Here is a 17,057-nt window from a genome sequence, read left to right on the forward strand (position 1 = left end):
AATATTCCTTCAAGAAGGCATTATCATTTTGCACATCAGAACAGCTGACAGTCAAGTCCGTGGGACTTTTTTTAAATAGCAGCTCAGTAAATTTATTGACTTATTTTAGGATTGTAACAATATAATTGTTTTCATTTTAGTACTTAGTCATTTATAATTGCGAAGACATTGCCTTATAGGTCCTTGGATAATGGGAAAAGGGAGAGAAAGTGACTTTGTAACTTAATTAGCATATATGACGTCAGTTAATGATTATTGAACAATCCCTGTACCAGTTACTCTTGTAAACACTCTGCTGTTATTAACCTATTTAGTCCTCCCAGCAACACTGTGAGATAGCTACTACTATCTTCATTTTATGTACAAAGAAACTGAAACACAGGTTAGGGAAATAACTTGCCCAGAGTCACCAATAGCTCAATTGGGACCAAAACTCAGTAAGTCTGGCTGCAGAGTTCATACTTGTAATCATTATTTTACAGTCACTTCTCAAATATAAAGTACCTAATACAGGTGCTCTACTGATGGCTCAACAATGGTTAGTTCCTCTCAAACATGTACTTTCTTCCTGAAATATTTTATTATAATTACTACAAAGCTCTTCAAAATTGAATGTTGAAACGAGTGTCTTACCTCTTTTTTTATTGGGTCATATAGTAGTTTCTTACCCCTCCTCTTCCCCCCTCCTTCCCCCTCCCTTCTCCTCCTCCTCCTTCTTCTTCTTCCTCCTTCTCCTCTTCTTCTTATTCCTCCTCTTCTTCTTCTTCTTCTTCATTCCAGAGGCACACATACAGTCTTGTTACATGGGTAAATAACATCTTGCTCAGGGTTGCTGTACAAATGATTTCCATCACCCAAGTTGTGAGCACAGTACCTGACGGGTAACCTTCCAACACATTCCCATCTTCCACCTCCCCCCAAGCACTCCTGAGTGTCTATTGTTCCAACCTTTGTGTCCATGTGTATTCAATGCTTCGCTCCCACTTATAAGTAAGAACATGCAGTATTTGGTTTATTCTTGCATTAGTTCACTTAGGATAATGACCTTCAGCTTCATCTATATTGCACAAAGAACATATTTTAGCAAAGACATGAAATCAATGAAGATGTCCAGCAACAGTGAACTGAATACAGAAAATGTGATTTATATACAAACATCATGGAATACTATGCAACCATAAAAAGTCCATGGATGGGACTTTCTGATGATGTCTAAGAAGTAGTCTCAGAACTTCTTAGACAGTCCTGGAGATGAAGGCAGGAAGTATTTATCCATTGTCTTCTTTCACTTTCCCTCACTATCATCATTTGTCAAATCTGTGCCCATAGGTATTGACTACTCCACACTTCCCAGTGGTACACACACAAGCATTCCATGAGTGCCCTGCACTGCAGTATCATAGGAGCCCCAGATCAAGAAGAGAGAGGTATGCAGTACGGTCCTGCAGAGCAACTTTATCAGGTATCTTCTGCACAAAGCCCATCCAAGCCTATGTGAAAAGAGTCATATGACTGTGTATGGATAAAAGGCAGGGCAGAGAGAATTTGCAGGGAGATACATGAGGTGTCAAGTACAGTTAATCAGCAAGTCCAAGAAAGGTCAGGCTTTGATGTTAATAAAAACAATGAGCAGCGTTCTTTCATCCTGAGAAGGACAGACATAAAAGTCAGAGGACTATGGGGATACGTTAGTTGCAATCAGCAGCCATATGGCTTCCCAGTAAATCCGTGGCTGATCCAGCACTACTGATGAGGAAACTGAGTTTTCTTGTATAGTGAAAAAAAAAGCAGCTGGGGGGTCTTTACACCTAGCTATTCAATGTAATTTAGAAAAAGCAGCAGAAGAGTAAAATGAGAAAGTTTAGAAGCTAGACTGAGAATAGCGCTGACTGAGGGAGAGGAGATATGTCAAGCTTGTGCATCAGGTCAACACCTAAAGAGCATCCTGAAAGAAAGCTCCCCCAAGACATATGGGTCTAGGAAAGACATGGGAGGCAGGGGCCCAGCCTCAGAGCTGAGGTTCATGTCAGCCAGGTCCTGGCCCTGGTGGCATGGAGGACCGAGAAGCAGGAAGCAGGCTGCCTTGGGCCTGATAATCCCACCATATTGCGAACAAAGTGTGCTTATAATTCCCTTTGTAGGGTCTACAGGGAATAGGTTTGAGGAGAGGCTTGTGTCCAAGTCTAGAAAAGAGCTCAACTGATGCAAGAGGCATGGTGATGACAGTGGCCACAGACCAAAGTGAAGTGACTACTTAAACAAGGAGAGAGAGAAATAGATATGTGGATGTATTCGTCCATTTTCATGCTGCTGACAAAGACAAAACAGGGACTGAGCAATTTACAACAAGAAGAGGTTTCATGGACTTACAGTTCCACATGGCTGGAGAGGCCTCACAATCATGACAGAAGGCAAGGAGAAGCACATTACATATTATATGGATGGCAGTAGGCAAAGAGAGAGCTCGTACAGGAGAACTCTTTTTCAAAACCATCAGCTGTCTTGAGACTTATTTACTATCACGAGAAAAGCATGGGAAAGACCTCCCCCCATGATTCAATTACCTCCCACCAGGTCCCTCCCACAACACGTGGGAATTCAAAATGAGAGCCGGGTGGGAACACAGCCAAATCATAGTGGGTAAAATGACAGAAACATCTGTCTCTTGCTAAGCTCTTACAGCTTTTCTCAGCTTATACCATAAGGCCTGCAGCAAGGAAGGATTTCCCCTATAAAAAATTTCCTGGAAACTAGTTCAACCATTATGGAAAACAGTATGGCGATTCCTCAAGGATCTAGAACTAGAAGTCCCATATGACTCAACCATCCCATTACTGGGTATATACCCAAAGGATTATAAATCATGCTGCTATAAAGACACATGCACATGTATGTTTATTGCGGCACTATTCACAACAGCAAAGACTTGGAATCAACCCAAATGTCCATCAGTGACAGACTGGATTAAGAAAATGTGGCACATATACACCATGGAATACTATGCAGCCTTAAAAAAGGATGAGTTTGTGTCCTTTGTAGGGACATGGATGCAGCTGGAAACCATCATTCTCAGCAAACTATCGCAAGAACAGACAACCAAACACCGCATGTTCTCACTCATAGGTGGGAACTGAACAATGAGCTCACTTGGACTCGGGAAGGGGAACATCACACACTGGGGCCTATCACGGGGAGGGGAGAGGGGGGAGAGATTGCATTGGGAGTTATACCTGATGTAAATGACGAGTTGATGGGTGCTGATGAGTTGATGGGTGCAGCACACCAACATGGCACAAGTATATATATGTAACAAACCTGCACGTTATGCACATGTACCCTAGAACTTAAAGTATAATAATAAAAATAAAAATAAAAAATTTCCTGGTATTCTCAAAACAGCCTCTGGTGTCTCTTTGCAAATAATATCATCCATCCATCTCTCCATCCTTCCATTCATTTATTCATTTATTCTATAATTGTCAATTCTCTGAGCAGCTACTACACACCAGGCATCATGTGAAAATGGAAGGTAGAACAGTGGCTAAGCAGAGGAACCTCTGGTGGTAGCTGGCTGGTCCTGGGCTGAAGTTCATGAGAGGTGACACAGCTGTGCAGCCAGCAGGTGCTCTACAAACATTTAGATGAGTGAAAATAGTGAGGGAGTGACCATCCAACACCTGGATTTGAAGGATAGTTTGGGTTCTCCAAAAACCACACTTGCAACAGGTTGTATACTGCAGGTAGGCCTGGATTAGTGACCTAAATTTCATCTTATCTTGAGGAGAGAGAACTTTGATATAAGGGCTCAGGGAATCCCAGCTCCTTTGTTCCTTCCCATGTTGGCTGCAGAGAAGGAATTCCCCATGAAAACCAGGGTCTTCAGGGCCTGCTGTCACAATGGACAGAATAAACGGATGGACTAAAAGGGCCAAGTTGCTCCAGAGCTTCTGAATGTGACCATTCTTCCCAGAGTTTCACTGCTCAGAACTCTCCTTCATAGAAAGAGGTTAGCCTGCCCTTATGCTATTTACCCTGAGTTCCTCCTTGGAGAAAAGACTTCTTAGAACCAAAAGAATCATTTTAGTTTCTCCTTTCCCCTACCAGGCAAGAGTATACTGAGTGATGGATTAACAGAATATTACTATTTTTCACCTGGTCACTATGCCTTTGGCCTTCCAGAAGAACCAGAAATACCTATTGTTTATCTCTGCATTCACTTCAAATATTAAACAGCCCTACAAGTGTCACCTGTGCTGAGGATTAGACTCTTGCTGAAGATAGGACTGTTTCTGGTTCCAGCAGCCCCAGAATGTCTTCCTTCTCTCTCTTTCAGCCCACACCACCCTCCCTGTAAACACTACACCTGGGAGCAAAGGGTGCTCAGGGGGATAAAGCCCAGGTGACATCCTTGTCAGACAGCAAGTGCCATAGGTTTCATCACAAAAGTTGAGTCAACAGGTGGATGAGGGAAGAGGGGTGAATCACGTCTGACAGGTAAGGAATGTAGGCACAGCAGCCCAGATAGATCCTGTTTCCTTGAGGCAGGGTTTGTTCCCTGCATAAAAAAGCCAGTTGGCTGGGAACACTACGCCAGTTCTGAGGGATCAAACGGAGTATTCCTCTCTGCACACCAGGTCAGTCTCTTTACTTGGAACTCTTTAGCATCCATTCTATGTATTTAATTTTTATTAGAGTTTCCTTGGCCTTCTTGGTATATTTTTTCTTCATTATTGAATTTGGTCATAGCCATGCAGACTGTTCAACTGAATTATAACCTCTAGGAATATCTTCATTTTAAAAGTAATCATACTGTGGGCTTGAAGAGACTTTAGATATTATCAGTTCCTCTCCATTCACTCTTTCTGTGTCAGCAAGAAGGAGGTTGGTTTAGTCAAGGATCCATAGTAAATTTGTCATAGGATAAGGACTAGAACCCAGGTCCATAGCACTTTCCCTGACATTATAATTCCTTCTTATTTATAATTTTAATACAGAGAATTTTATTCTTTCAACAAATACTTTTGTGAGAGCTTACTGTATTTGGCAATTTGGTTGCAAAGAAATAATTTAAGCAGCAGAAAATGTACTCTATGATATACAATTTAATCGGGAAATAAGAGCTAAAATGCAATGTATAATGGTAACATCAGTGCCAGGTGATTAAGGCAAGTTCCGTAGCAGTTTGGGAATACAGAGATTTATGGAAGGTTTTCTCTATAGAAGCCCCTAAAAGTGCCATATGAAGTGATTTGTGGTGTTTCGTTAGTGCTTGAATGAGCAGGAACAAGGAAAACATTTAAGACAGATGAGCACTTGAGCTAGGCCAGAGGTGGGATTGTGTAGTGTTCTAGAGAGGTCGGAGTTATACCATAGATGGTAAGCCATGCTATTTATCAGAAATGAATGGGTAGATTTAATTTATTAGGTTTTTTTTCAAATAACCTCACATTTCCAATGATCCAGTATTATGAGTCTCATATTCCTGCTAGAAGCCTGTTATTGTGCTGTGTAAGAAGAAAGAGAGCACCAGGAGAGGCCTTGCTCTAGTGGAACAAGAGCAAATCATCTTTGAGTTCCTCTTCTTCAAAGGCTCAGAAATTAATCAAGTATTCTTTGTGGTCAAGAAGGGGGAAGAACATTTGCTTTTTAAGAGACTTGAAGTGGTATTCACCATGGCTGATTCCCTAGTTATTCTCTGTTGAAATCATCTGTTCTGTCTCTAGGACCAGCCACTGTTGAAGCATGAGTTCCCAGCAGCAGAAGCAGCCCTGCCCCCCACCCCCTCAGCTTCAGCAGCAGCAGGTGAAACAGCCTTGCCAGCCTCCACCGCAGGAACCATGCATCCCCAAAACCAAGGAGCCCTGCCTCCCCAAAGTGCCTGAGCCCTGCCACCCCAAAGTGCCTGAACCCTGCCAGCCCACGGTTCCAGAGCCCTGCCACCCCAAGGTGCCTGAGCCCTGCCCTTCAACGGTCACTCCAGCACCAGCCCAGCAGAAGACCAAGCAGAAGTAATGTGGTCCGCAGCCATGCCCTTGAGGAGCCAGCCACCAGACGCTGAATCCCCTGTCTCATTCTGCATATGAGTCCCATTTGCCTTGCAATTAGCGTTCTGCCTCCACCAAAAAACAATATGCTATGAAGCTTTGTTTCCTGTACACTCTGAGTCTCTGAATGAAGCTGAAGGTCTTAGTACCAGAGCTAGTTTTCAGCTCCTCAGAATTCATCTGAAGAGAGACTTAAGATCAAAGCAAATGATTCAGCTCCCTTATACCCCCATTAAATTCACTTTCAGTTCCACTTTTGACTGTGTGTCATTGACTCTACAACTTCATTTCTTTCCCTCATGAAGTAGGAGCTGTACACAGAGATGGGTTGGTGAAGAAGGGCTTTGTCCAGAAGGCATCTGATACTCGCACTAGGAGGGTGAGGGGCTGCCCCGACAAGCATTCCTGGGCTGCCTATGGGAAGTTGTGCAATGCCACCTAGAGGCTGTTGCTTTGGGCATCCAGGGTTGGAGCAGGGCTCTCCGCTTGCAACTCGATGAGTCATGCCAGAGTTTAGTTAGCACTTGTCTAAGCTGACTCTGACTCACTAATCCTGAATGCCTTCCCTCCAAATCTGACTTTTAGACTGCTAACTTATTAGCCAATTGCTGTTTATTTCAAGTAATGTTGTTCCTACATATGCTAACCCATTCCTTCTCACTCATTTCTCTCTGATATCTACAACCAAGATTTCCAAAGACGCACAGACTCCGCTCTTTATCTCAATTAGTCATTTCTAGTCTCTGAGTGCCAACTCTGGACCAGAAACAGAATAAGGGAGATTTAAAGTGCTTGCCAGGGGCATTTGCAGTGCCCTGGGGATGTACTTCACTCCCTACCCCACCCCTCATTCAAACACACATACACACATATACAGCAACACACACGAGATCTGGAGCCCTCACAGAGTAATGCACAAAAGCTGATCCAGTTTGGAGACTGTTTCTCTCACGTAGGTGCGAACCATGGAAGTGAGAACTGTAAAACCCACCCTCACTCATCTCCCTGTAGTATCAACATGTTTCCAGTCAAATTAAACAAGATAGAATTATCAACAGTGTATTCATATACATGTGCATATATGTTTATATTGATGGAAATATAGGTTGCTTTTGCATGTAACTGGGAAACAAAGCAAGTTTTTCTGCAGTAGTATAAAAGAGATTCTTTTTCTTAGGATGGAAAATGAAATAATACAACAATTACATGCCATTGATATAACTCAAGAAATTGTGATACTTTTGATCATGGCATTTTTACTTGATTGCATTATTTAAAATTACAAAGCCTATATGAAAAATGATTACCCTAGAAGTTGTATTACCCTAAGGGTTTTCTTGTTTAATTAGCAGGTAAAAATCTACCATCATATCCAAACATAAGTGCCTCCTAGCACCAAACCAATTAGCCAAGCAGAAAAAAAGGTGTTGTAATCATGCTAGTCAGCATAGGTTGGCTACTATAACAACACCCGCTATGTTGCTGGGGCTTCATCAGGTAAAAGTCACCTTGCACTCATATGAAAGTCCAATACGGGTTAGTAAAGTCTTTGTTACACAGAGTCATGAAGAGACAGTCCTTCCTTCATATGTCTCACCATCTCTGAGTGCTGTGCCCTATAAATCCAAGCACAAGAACAGGGAAACAGACTGAATATAAAGGTGCCCCTGCACTTACCCACTTGGAACAAGAAGCGGCACGCATCCCTCGGTTCTTATCGACTTGTGTAGAACTTGGTCACATAGCCCTGTCAATCTCACAAAGTTAAGAAATGTAGTTTACTGGTATGCTCAGAAATAAGAGGGAGACACAGATTTGGGTGAGCTTCTCAAGCTTCAGCCACAGAATAGCCTTCTTGTTCTCAAATATCCATCTGTTCCTTTTGTCTCATAAGCAGAACACAAACCCCTAAGGAAAAAAAAACCTTATGGTCCCCGCCAGCTCAAAATCTAGGATCTCTACATAACATGAAATTCTCTCCATCGTGTCTTCCTATGGCTCCTTTTGTTCAGCAAATTATGAAACAAACAAATGGGCCATTTCTTCCTGTAACCCAGCAACCAATGACAATGCAGGTACAGGAGAGCTAAATCAAAACTGCCATGTTCAAAGGAAGATAATTGTGACACACGGCAGCCACTAGGCCTTAGTACTCTGAAATCCAACTGGGCAGGCATTGTGAAGCCACAGTCTTCCCGCTCCAATATACCAGAAGTGGTAGAAGTTCCTTTTAAGGTGTTAGTTCTGTTCTCTGAAAGGAACTCCTTTTAATTTTGCTATTCATTGTTCTGCCATCTGTAGAATTATCCTTTTTTTAATACTGTTCTCTGTAATCAAACCTGAGGTGTGGATTGTGGATTGTGCCCTTCTTGATTAGGTAAGCTTTGCAGCTCACTTTTCTTTCTTAAATTTTTTATTATTTTTTTCTTTCCTATAATTTCAACTTGTTTTTAGATTCAGGAGTTGATATGGATTGGTTCTGTGTCCCCATCCAAATCTCACATGGAATTGTAATCCTCAGTGCTGGAGGAGGGGCCTGGTGGGAGGAGATTGGATCTTGGGGGCAGACTTCCCCCTTGCTGTTCTCATGATAGTGAGTGAGTTCCCACAAGATCTGGTTGTTTAAAAGCGTGTAGCACTTCCACCTTCGCTCTCTCTCCGGCTCTGCCATGTGAAGATGTGCCTGCTTCCTTTTTGCCTTCTGCCGTAAGTGTAAGTTTCCTGAGGCCTTCCAAGCCATGCTTCCGGTACAGCCTCTGGAACTGTGAGTCATTGAAACCTATTTTCTTTATAAATTACCCAGTTTCAGGTAGTTCTTTACAGCAATGCAAGAACAGACTAATACAGGGGTATACACTTGTAGGTTTGTTACATGGGTGTGTTGTGTGATGCTGAGGCTTAGAATATGAATGAGTCCATTACTCAGATAGTGAGCATAGTAACCAATAGGTAGTTTTTCAACCCGTACCCACCTCTGTCTCTTCCCCCTCTATTACTCACCCGTGTCTATTGTTGCCATCTTTATGTCCATGAGCACCCAATGTTCAGCACCCATTTGTAAGTGAAAACATGTGGTATGTAGTTTTCTGTTCTCACATTAATTTGCTTAGGACAGTGGCCTCCAGCTCCATCCATGTTACTCCAAAGAACATGATTTAATTCTTTTTTCCGGCTGTGTAGCATTCCATGGTGTATATGTGCCACATTTTCTTTATCCAGTCCATTGTTGATGGGCACCTAGGTTGATTCCATTACTTTACTATTGTGAATAATGCAGCAATGAACATACAAGCGGATGTGTCTTTTTGGTAAAATCATCTATTTTTTTTTGTATATATACTCAGTAATGGAATTGCTGGGTGAAATGGTAGCTCCCTTTTAAGTTCTTTTAGAAATCTCCAAATTGCTTTCCACAGTGACTGAACTAATTTATATTCCCATCAACTGTGTATAAACATTCTCTTTTCTCCACAGCCTTGGCAGCATCTGTTGGTTTTTGACTTTTTAAATAGTAGCCATTCTAACTGGTGTGAGATCTTATGGTGGTTTTGATTTACATTTCTGTGGTAATTAGTGAGGTTGAGCATTTTTTCATGTTTTTTGGCCACTTCTATGTCTTCTTTTGAAAAGTGTCTGTTCCTATCTTTTGCCCACCTTTTAATGTGATTATTTGGTTTTTGCTTGTTATGTTGTTTAAATTTCTTTTAGATTCAGGATATTAGACCTTTGTCAGATAATTTACAGATATCTTCTCCCGTTAAGTAGGTTGTCTGTTTGCTCTGTTGAAAGTTTCTCTTGCTGTGAAGAGGCTCTTTAGTTTAACTAAGCCCCACTTGTCAACTTTTAGTTTTGTTGCAATTCTTGTTAAGAACTTGGTCATAAACTCTTTCCCAAGACCAGTGTCCAGAATGGTGTTTCCTATGTTTTTTTCTAGGATTCTTATATTTGAGGCTTTACATTTAAATCTTTAATCCATCTTGAGTTAACTTTTGCAGATGGTGAAAGATAGAGGTCCAGTTTCATTCTTCTGCACTTGGCTAGCCAGCTATCCCAGCACCATTTATTTAATAAAGAGTTCTTTCCCTGTTGCTCATTTTTGTTGACATTATCTACAATTAGATGGTTGTAGGTGTACAGCTTTATTTCTGGGTTCTCTATTCAGTTCCATTGGTCTATGTGTCTGTTTTTGTATCAGTACCATGCTGTTTTGGTTATTGTAGCATTATAGTATAGCTTAAAGGCAGGTAATGTGATGCCTCCAGCTTTATTCTTTTTGTTTAGGATTGCTTTAGCTATTTGAGCTCTCTTTTGGTTTTATATGAATTTTAGAATGGGTTTTTCTAATTCTGCAAAAAACAGCATTCATAGTTTGAAAGGAATAGTGTTGAATCTGTAGATTGCTTTGGGCAGTATAGCCATTTAACAATGTACAAAATCAGTAGCATTTGTATACATCAATAATGTTCAATCTGAGAGTCAAGTCGAAAATGGAATCCCATTTACAATAGCCATGGAAAAAAAAATAACTAGGAATACATATAATCAAGGAGGTGAAAGGGAGAATGTACAACATCCCTACAGGGAGAATAAAGCACTGCTGAAAGAAATCATAGATAACACAAACAAATGGAAAAAATTCCATGTCCATGGATGGGAAGAATGCAGCTCACTTTCCAACAAAGTGTGGTTTAAGGCTCTTAGAAAGCTGTTTTGCTTCATTTCCTTTTGTTTTGTTTTAAGATCTAGCTTGTGCTTACCTTGGGAATATGATTCCTCAAAAATTTAGTAGATTTCTAATCTATTTTCTTCTAGCTGGTTCTATATGCTAGTAACTATACCCACATTTCTTTCACAGATGAAATTCTTGTGCTTATTTATTCCTTCCTTTTTCCATGTCTTTCTTCCTCAACTGTGGCTTCTTTGACACTATTTGGAAAAATAAACTTAGATGTGATGACATTAAAACTTAATTTAATCTTAACTCCAAACCTGAGTTTTAATGAACTTCTGTCTCTCAAAATTATTCTCGATTTTATCTTTCTATTTAGAAGTGATCGAGTTTCCCAACTTTGCAGATTTTTGGTTTCCCTGTATACTCTTGCACTTATGTTTAAAAAAGAGCCCATTTTCTTTGTTTTTAAAATACCTTTATTGACACAGAATTTACATACCATAAAATTCACCCTTTTGAAGTGTACATTCAATAGTACTTAGTAGGTTCACAGTTACACAATTATCACCAGTATCTAATTTCAGAATCCTTAAATCACTCCTCCAGACAACTCCATACCAATGAGTTGTCAATCCTCATTCCCCTGCCCCTGGACCCCAAGAAATCACAAGCCTACTTTCCGGTTCTATAAATTTGCCTATTCTGGACATTTCATATAAATAATATTATACAATATTTGGTCCTTTGAGTCTGGCTTCTTTAACTTAGCATAATATTTTAAATACTGATTTTTGTTGTAGCATGTATCAGTATTTCATTCCTTTTAATTGCCATCTTTATGTTCATGAGTACCCAATGTTTAGCTTCCATTCATAAGTGAGAACATTTGGTATTTGGTTTTCTGTTCTCATATTAATTTATTCAGGATAATGGCCTTCAGATTCATTCATGTTGCTGCAAAGGACATGATTTCTTCCTTTTTCATGGCTGTGTAGCATTCCATGGTGTATATGTAATTATATGTATTCGATTGTAACTTTTTAATTTAATTGTAACTTTGTACCCATTTAATTATTATTTAATAATTAAATTGTATTATTTGTATTTTGTTATTGTAATAATACAATTAATTTTATAGTTTAATTATAAATAAAAATTATAATTCATTATTATATTTATTTGTAACTTTATACCCATTTAATTATAACTTTGTACCCATTAACTAACCTCTCTGCATCCTTCCCTCCCTCCCCTCATACTCCCTAATCCCTGGTAACCACTGTTCTACCCTCTACCTTCATGAGAGTAACTTTATTAGCTCCAACATATGAAAGAGAACATACAATATTTGTCTTTCTGTGTCTTACTTATTTCATTTAACATAATGTCCTGTAGGTTCATCCATGTTGTCACAAATAATATTATATTCTTTTCATTGCTGAATAGTGTTCTACTGTGTATATAAACCATATTTTCCTAATCCATTTATCTGTTACTGGACACTTAGGTGGATTCCATATCTTGGCTATTGTGCAAAGTGCTGTGATAAACAGGGGAATGCAAATATCTTTCTGACATACTAATTTCATCTCTTTTGGGTATACACCTTGTAATGGGTTTGCAAGATCATATATTATTTCTATTTCTAACTTTTGAGGAGCTTTCATACTGTTTTCCGTAATGGCTGTACACATGGTATTAGGTTTTCTGTTTCTGATTTCATTGGCTTAGCATAATGGCCTCCAGTTCGATCCACATTGCTACAACAGACATGATCTGATTTTTTTTATAGCTGTGTAGAATTAATGGCATATAGTTATCACTTTTTTAAGTCCACTCTATTACCGATGGGCATTTAGGTTGATTCTATGTCTTTGCTATAGTGAATATGGCTGCGATAAATATACACTTGCATGTGTCTTTATGGTAGAACAATTTATATTCCTTCGGGTATATACCCAACAGTGAAATTGCTGGGTCAAATGGTAGTTCTGTTTTCATGATGATGTATTGCTGCTAATAGACTACTATCAAATGAGTAGTAATGATATGTCAGGAATTATGTCAACAGAATTCCTGACATTAATTCCATTTTATGTCCAAGATAAGTTTGTGATATAAATATTATTTTCCACATTTTGGAATGAAGAGATTAAAATTCTGATTGATTTGTTCTTCAAATCAATCAAACACTAATTAAGGAAAATAAAAGGGGTTTAGAATTATAGAAAAATAATCATTGATATGACCCAAAATTCAGATAACAATAATTGTGAAATCCTGGTCCTGGGGATAAGAGAAAGGTAGAACTAAATCCAAATGATCATATAATATTACTAATAAAGCAGATTTGAAGGGAACAAAATATTCATTCACAAATATTATGCATAGATACTTTATTCAGGGAGTGAAAGGAAAGTGACAACTGCACAGGTGGTAGAAGCTCATGCCCAGGGGACAGACAGACACAGAAAACATCAACAGAATTCTCTGATGGTTCCCAGGGTGAGAGCTATTGCTCTTTCTTCTGAAGCTCCGGCAGCTGGCACAGCCCAGGACTTCCTTTTCTCAGCTCCACCTGGACAGTGGCAGTATGGGCAACCCAGAAAGGAAACCTTTCGCTGTCACAGATCATCATGGGCAGGTCACAGGTTAAGGAGAAAGAAGCTCCCTGTGCATCCATGGAAGGCTTTGGTGAGAAGATGCAGGTGGAGCTGTGGAACGAGGTGAGCCAAATATCCTTATCCTTTCATGATCCTGATGAATCCTGAAGCTGTTACTTGCTCTTGGGTGGATACTTTGGCTGGCAGGGTGGGGAAGGTGTCACAGGAGGATATTTCTGCTGGCACTGCTGAGGTGGGCAGAGCTGTGGACACTTTGGTGGTGGGCAGGGCTCAGGGCACTTCGGGGGTGGACATGGCTCTGGACACTTTGGCGTGGGGCACACAGGAGGTGGCTGGCAGGGCTGCTTGCACTGCTGCTGTTGATAAGACATCCTGCTGGAGTCTCAGAATCTGAAAGAAATGATACGACAGTGTTCACAGAAGGGACTCCTCCAGAGAGAGAAGCCAATGCTTATGTAATACCATGAAATATTATTGCTCCCTCTCCAAGAAATTATTTAAACTCTTAACTGCCTTTTCAAGACTCCCTCATTTCTCCCTTCCACTTTAGCAAATTGCTTCCTTGGCCCTGGGAAATCTGGTGTTTTCTCATACAATTTTTCGAAAGAAAATATCTCCGTAGTAATGAACCAAGCATGTCATCTCTGTGAAAATAACATCTTTAGGAAAGGCAGTGACAAGTTCAGATACCGTAAGCAATCTCACAAGCCATTTCTATTATCAGTATCTGTAGTAAAGTCCCAGTGGGTTGATTTGAGCACAGAACAAAGCGCTGTTTGGGAAGGATTGTAAACTCTTGGCACCTGTTAAGACAGAAACCTTTGAAAAAGACACCAGGAAAGCATGGGGAAAAATATTTTGTTCTTTTTTCTTCTTCAATTCAAAGCTTTCCTATTAAATTCTCTGTCCATATGGACACGTAACTGTATACGAGAAACAAGCTAAAATAGCATAGCACCGTACTCTAATTCTAAATTTCCATCTACTAAGTAACATCAAACCCATGGTCACAGAATTGTATCAACGAAACTTGCTGTTTTCAGATTAAATTCAACGTTTCAGGGCACAAAGAACTGAGGAACTTAAGGACTCACACTCACCAGGTTCTCCAAAGCAGGTCGGTGCTGGAATACCAGGAGTTTAAGAGTCGTGCAGCAGGGAACCTCTTTACAGGACTTGCTGCCCCACCCAGTGGGAAGTGGAACTGCCTAAAAGTGGGCTCGTCCAGCAACGTTCAAAGTAAAATGCAAATGTATCCATATCTGGCATGAGAGGGATTCTCAAACTAGGAAATATCCTGTTCTGGAATCTCCCCACTGGGTTAAGTGCTTATGACTCACAGAGGACCTGCCTTAGATCTCAGTTTCAGTGACTTACGTCAGAGAGATAATCGGGGGATTCTCTAACTGGTTGTCCAGGGCTCTCTTTCTTAATTGGGAACAATGATCCTTTCCTATCTTACCCCCGCTGAGTCATAAAACTTTCTGTCCTCATCCACTCTAGCTGAATTCCATATTGTTGTACATGAACCCAACTCCACCTCTACTTTCCTCATACAACTGGCCAATGTGCTAGAAGGAAGGAGAGACCTAACGAAGGCCTGAGTTAAGCTTTTTCTTTGCTAAGTTCCATGACGGCAGGCATGTCACCCCTCCTCCCTGGGATTATAAACAGAGGAGAATAATACTTATCTCTGGGTTTGCAGGCTGACCACATTGTGCTATCTGCTGATCCTGTTCAAGACTGAAATTTTCTTTGCCACCTATTTCTCGCATAAAACCCCAGATTTTTACCTATATTCCTTTCCTCTTTGAAGCTGTCTTCTATACCACATTTGTAGCTTCTACACCACATTCGTAAAGGCACTTGCATCCCAGGACAGATTCGAGAGCAAGATCTAGTCTCCCCAGCACGTTTGCTACTTGCTGCCGTCAAGGATGTGTACTACAGCCTTTTTATTTATAAAAGGTAATGGAGAGAAGGAAACCAAAGTTACAAGTATTCACTCAAAATCTATGTATGGAACCATGCCTACATGGTTCCCTGTGAACATCCTATAGAGAACAAGCTGCATAGACATTATCGTATGTAAAGAATTAGAAGTAGGTTTGCAGAGTGAGGAAGGTCAGAGCACTTAAAGTCTAACTCTGAGGGAAAATACAAACAAAGGGTAATCCAATATGTATTCTTCCTCTCTATTTCCAAACAGGCTTTAGATGCTTCTCAGTGTTTTTTTAATTTGTTTGCATGTTCTTCCTTTTTCTCTTCCATAAACCTTCTAGTCCCGCAAACTCCTAGATTTTCTTTTCCATAAACCTTCTAGTCCCGCAAACTCATACCCCAATGTACACCTCTCATCTGTCCATTTTGGTACATATTGTTCACTTAACACATATGTTGTCAATGCATTTAGTGATTGTTCTTTCACAACTTTTTAAAACTCTTCCTGCAATCAGTGAGCCTTTCTAAGTATTGCGTATTAAACATTTAAAGTAATGTTGCTACAGCTTCGTTATCTGGACCATTAATCAGGAAGTTCTCCAATAACGTGGTTTTAGAAGTGAATAAGAAGAAAGGAGAATGAGGAAGAGGAAAGACTCAAAATCATTGGAGCAGTCACCAGCTGTGCTCCAGGAAGGGCAAGAGTGTTGAATCAAGCCAGCATAACATCCCTCAGTTAAGTAGGTTAGGTATCCAGAACAGCTGTTGCTCCTGTCAGTAAGGAAGAGCTTTTGGCCAAGATCACCACTGCCCAGGACACTACAGAAATAGAGCCATCATGTCAGCACCCTGAGGCCAGGTGTTTACAAATGGTGTTCTCACTAAATGCTTCCTATAGACTATTACACATGCCAAGCACTTCACTGGGCAAAGTAAAGGTCGTTTACTCAATAAATCACCTACTACTCCCCAAGAGCCTCACATCACATCTAAAACATAAATCCATAGAGAAATGTCTGATTTCTGCCATGCAAAATTGAAGAATTCGCTGCCAAATGAGATCACTGTGTGAGATAACACAGTTTGGGTCACACCCTGAGACTCCCCTTCTGAGGACACCCCACTCAAACAGGCTGCTTATCGCAGCAGTGCAGGCACCAGAGTGGCAGCAGCCCTGTGCCCCCAGCATCTCAGACAGGCTCACTTTACAAGTTGAGGTGGAGAACTGGAAACTCACAGTTCCTCACAGACCAGCTACATGAGGAATGGCCGTAACATGAAGAAGGACAGCTACCAGTCACAGTTTCCCCACGTTAGGACATCCAGGCCCTGAGACATGGAGCGAGGCACACTTCACACACACACACACACACGACACACACACCTCATGAGTCTTTATCATCTATCTTCATGTCTAAAGGGCTTAGCTTTATGTTCTTTAAGAGTCTAATAGCCTGGCCGGGCACAGTGGCTCACGCCTGTAATCCCAGCACTTTGGGAGGCCAAGACGGGCGGATCACGAGGTCAGCAGATTGAGACCATCCTGGCTAACACGGTGAAACCCCGTCTCTAATAAAACTACCAAAAAAAAAAAAAAAAATTAGCCGGGCGAGGTGGCGGGCGCCTGTAGTCCCAGCTGCTCGGGAGGCTGAGGCAGGAGAATGGCGTGAACTGGGAGGGCGGAGCTTGCAGTGAGCCGAGATGGCGCCACCCCACTCCAGCCTGGGCGACAGAGCAAGACTTCATCTCAAAAAAAAAAAAAAAAGAGTCTAATAG

At 40.8% G+C, this 17,057-nt stretch overlaps 2 protein-coding genes across 3 annotated transcripts; one reads left to right on the forward strand and one right to left on the reverse strand.

Moving 5' to 3' along the window:
• Positions 1-4,587: 4,587 nt before the first annotated feature.
• SPRR1B (small proline rich protein 1B) lies at positions 4,588-6,297 on the forward strand. The gene is made up of 2 exons (XM_023213763.1): positions 4,588-4,634; positions 5,724-6,297. The coding sequence occupies exon 2, from the start codon at positions 5,743-5,745 to the stop codon at positions 6,010-6,012; it is 270 nt and encodes an 89-aa protein (XP_023069531.1). The 5' UTR covers positions 4,588-4,634; positions 5,724-5,742; the 3' UTR covers positions 6,013-6,297.
• Positions 6,298-13,097: 6,800 nt separating this feature from the next.
• Positions 13,098-16,582, reverse strand: LOC111543983 (small proline-rich protein 2B). Of its 2 annotated transcripts, none has more exons than XM_023214386.1 (2): positions 16,519-16,582; positions 13,098-13,730 (listed from the first exon to the last, which is right to left on the reverse strand). In XM_023214386.1, the coding sequence occupies exon 2, from the start codon at positions 13,709-13,711 to the stop codon at positions 13,493-13,495; it is 219 nt and encodes a 72-aa protein (XP_023070154.1). In that variant the 5' UTR covers positions 13,712-13,730; positions 16,519-16,582; the 3' UTR covers positions 13,098-13,492. The 2 variants fall into 2 exon arrangements, with proteins under 2 accessions (XP_023070154.1, XP_023070153.1); XM_023214385.1 differs by lacking the exon at positions 16,519-16,582 and adding an exon at positions 14,441-14,967.
• Positions 16,583-17,057: the final 475 nt, after the last annotated feature.

Source organism: Piliocolobus tephrosceles, chromosome 1, assembly GCF_002776525.5.
Source record: "Piliocolobus tephrosceles isolate RC106 chromosome 1, ASM277652v3, whole genome shotgun sequence".
In the NCBI taxonomy this organism is placed as follows: Eukaryota; Metazoa; Chordata; class Mammalia; order Primates; family Cercopithecidae; genus Piliocolobus; species Piliocolobus tephrosceles.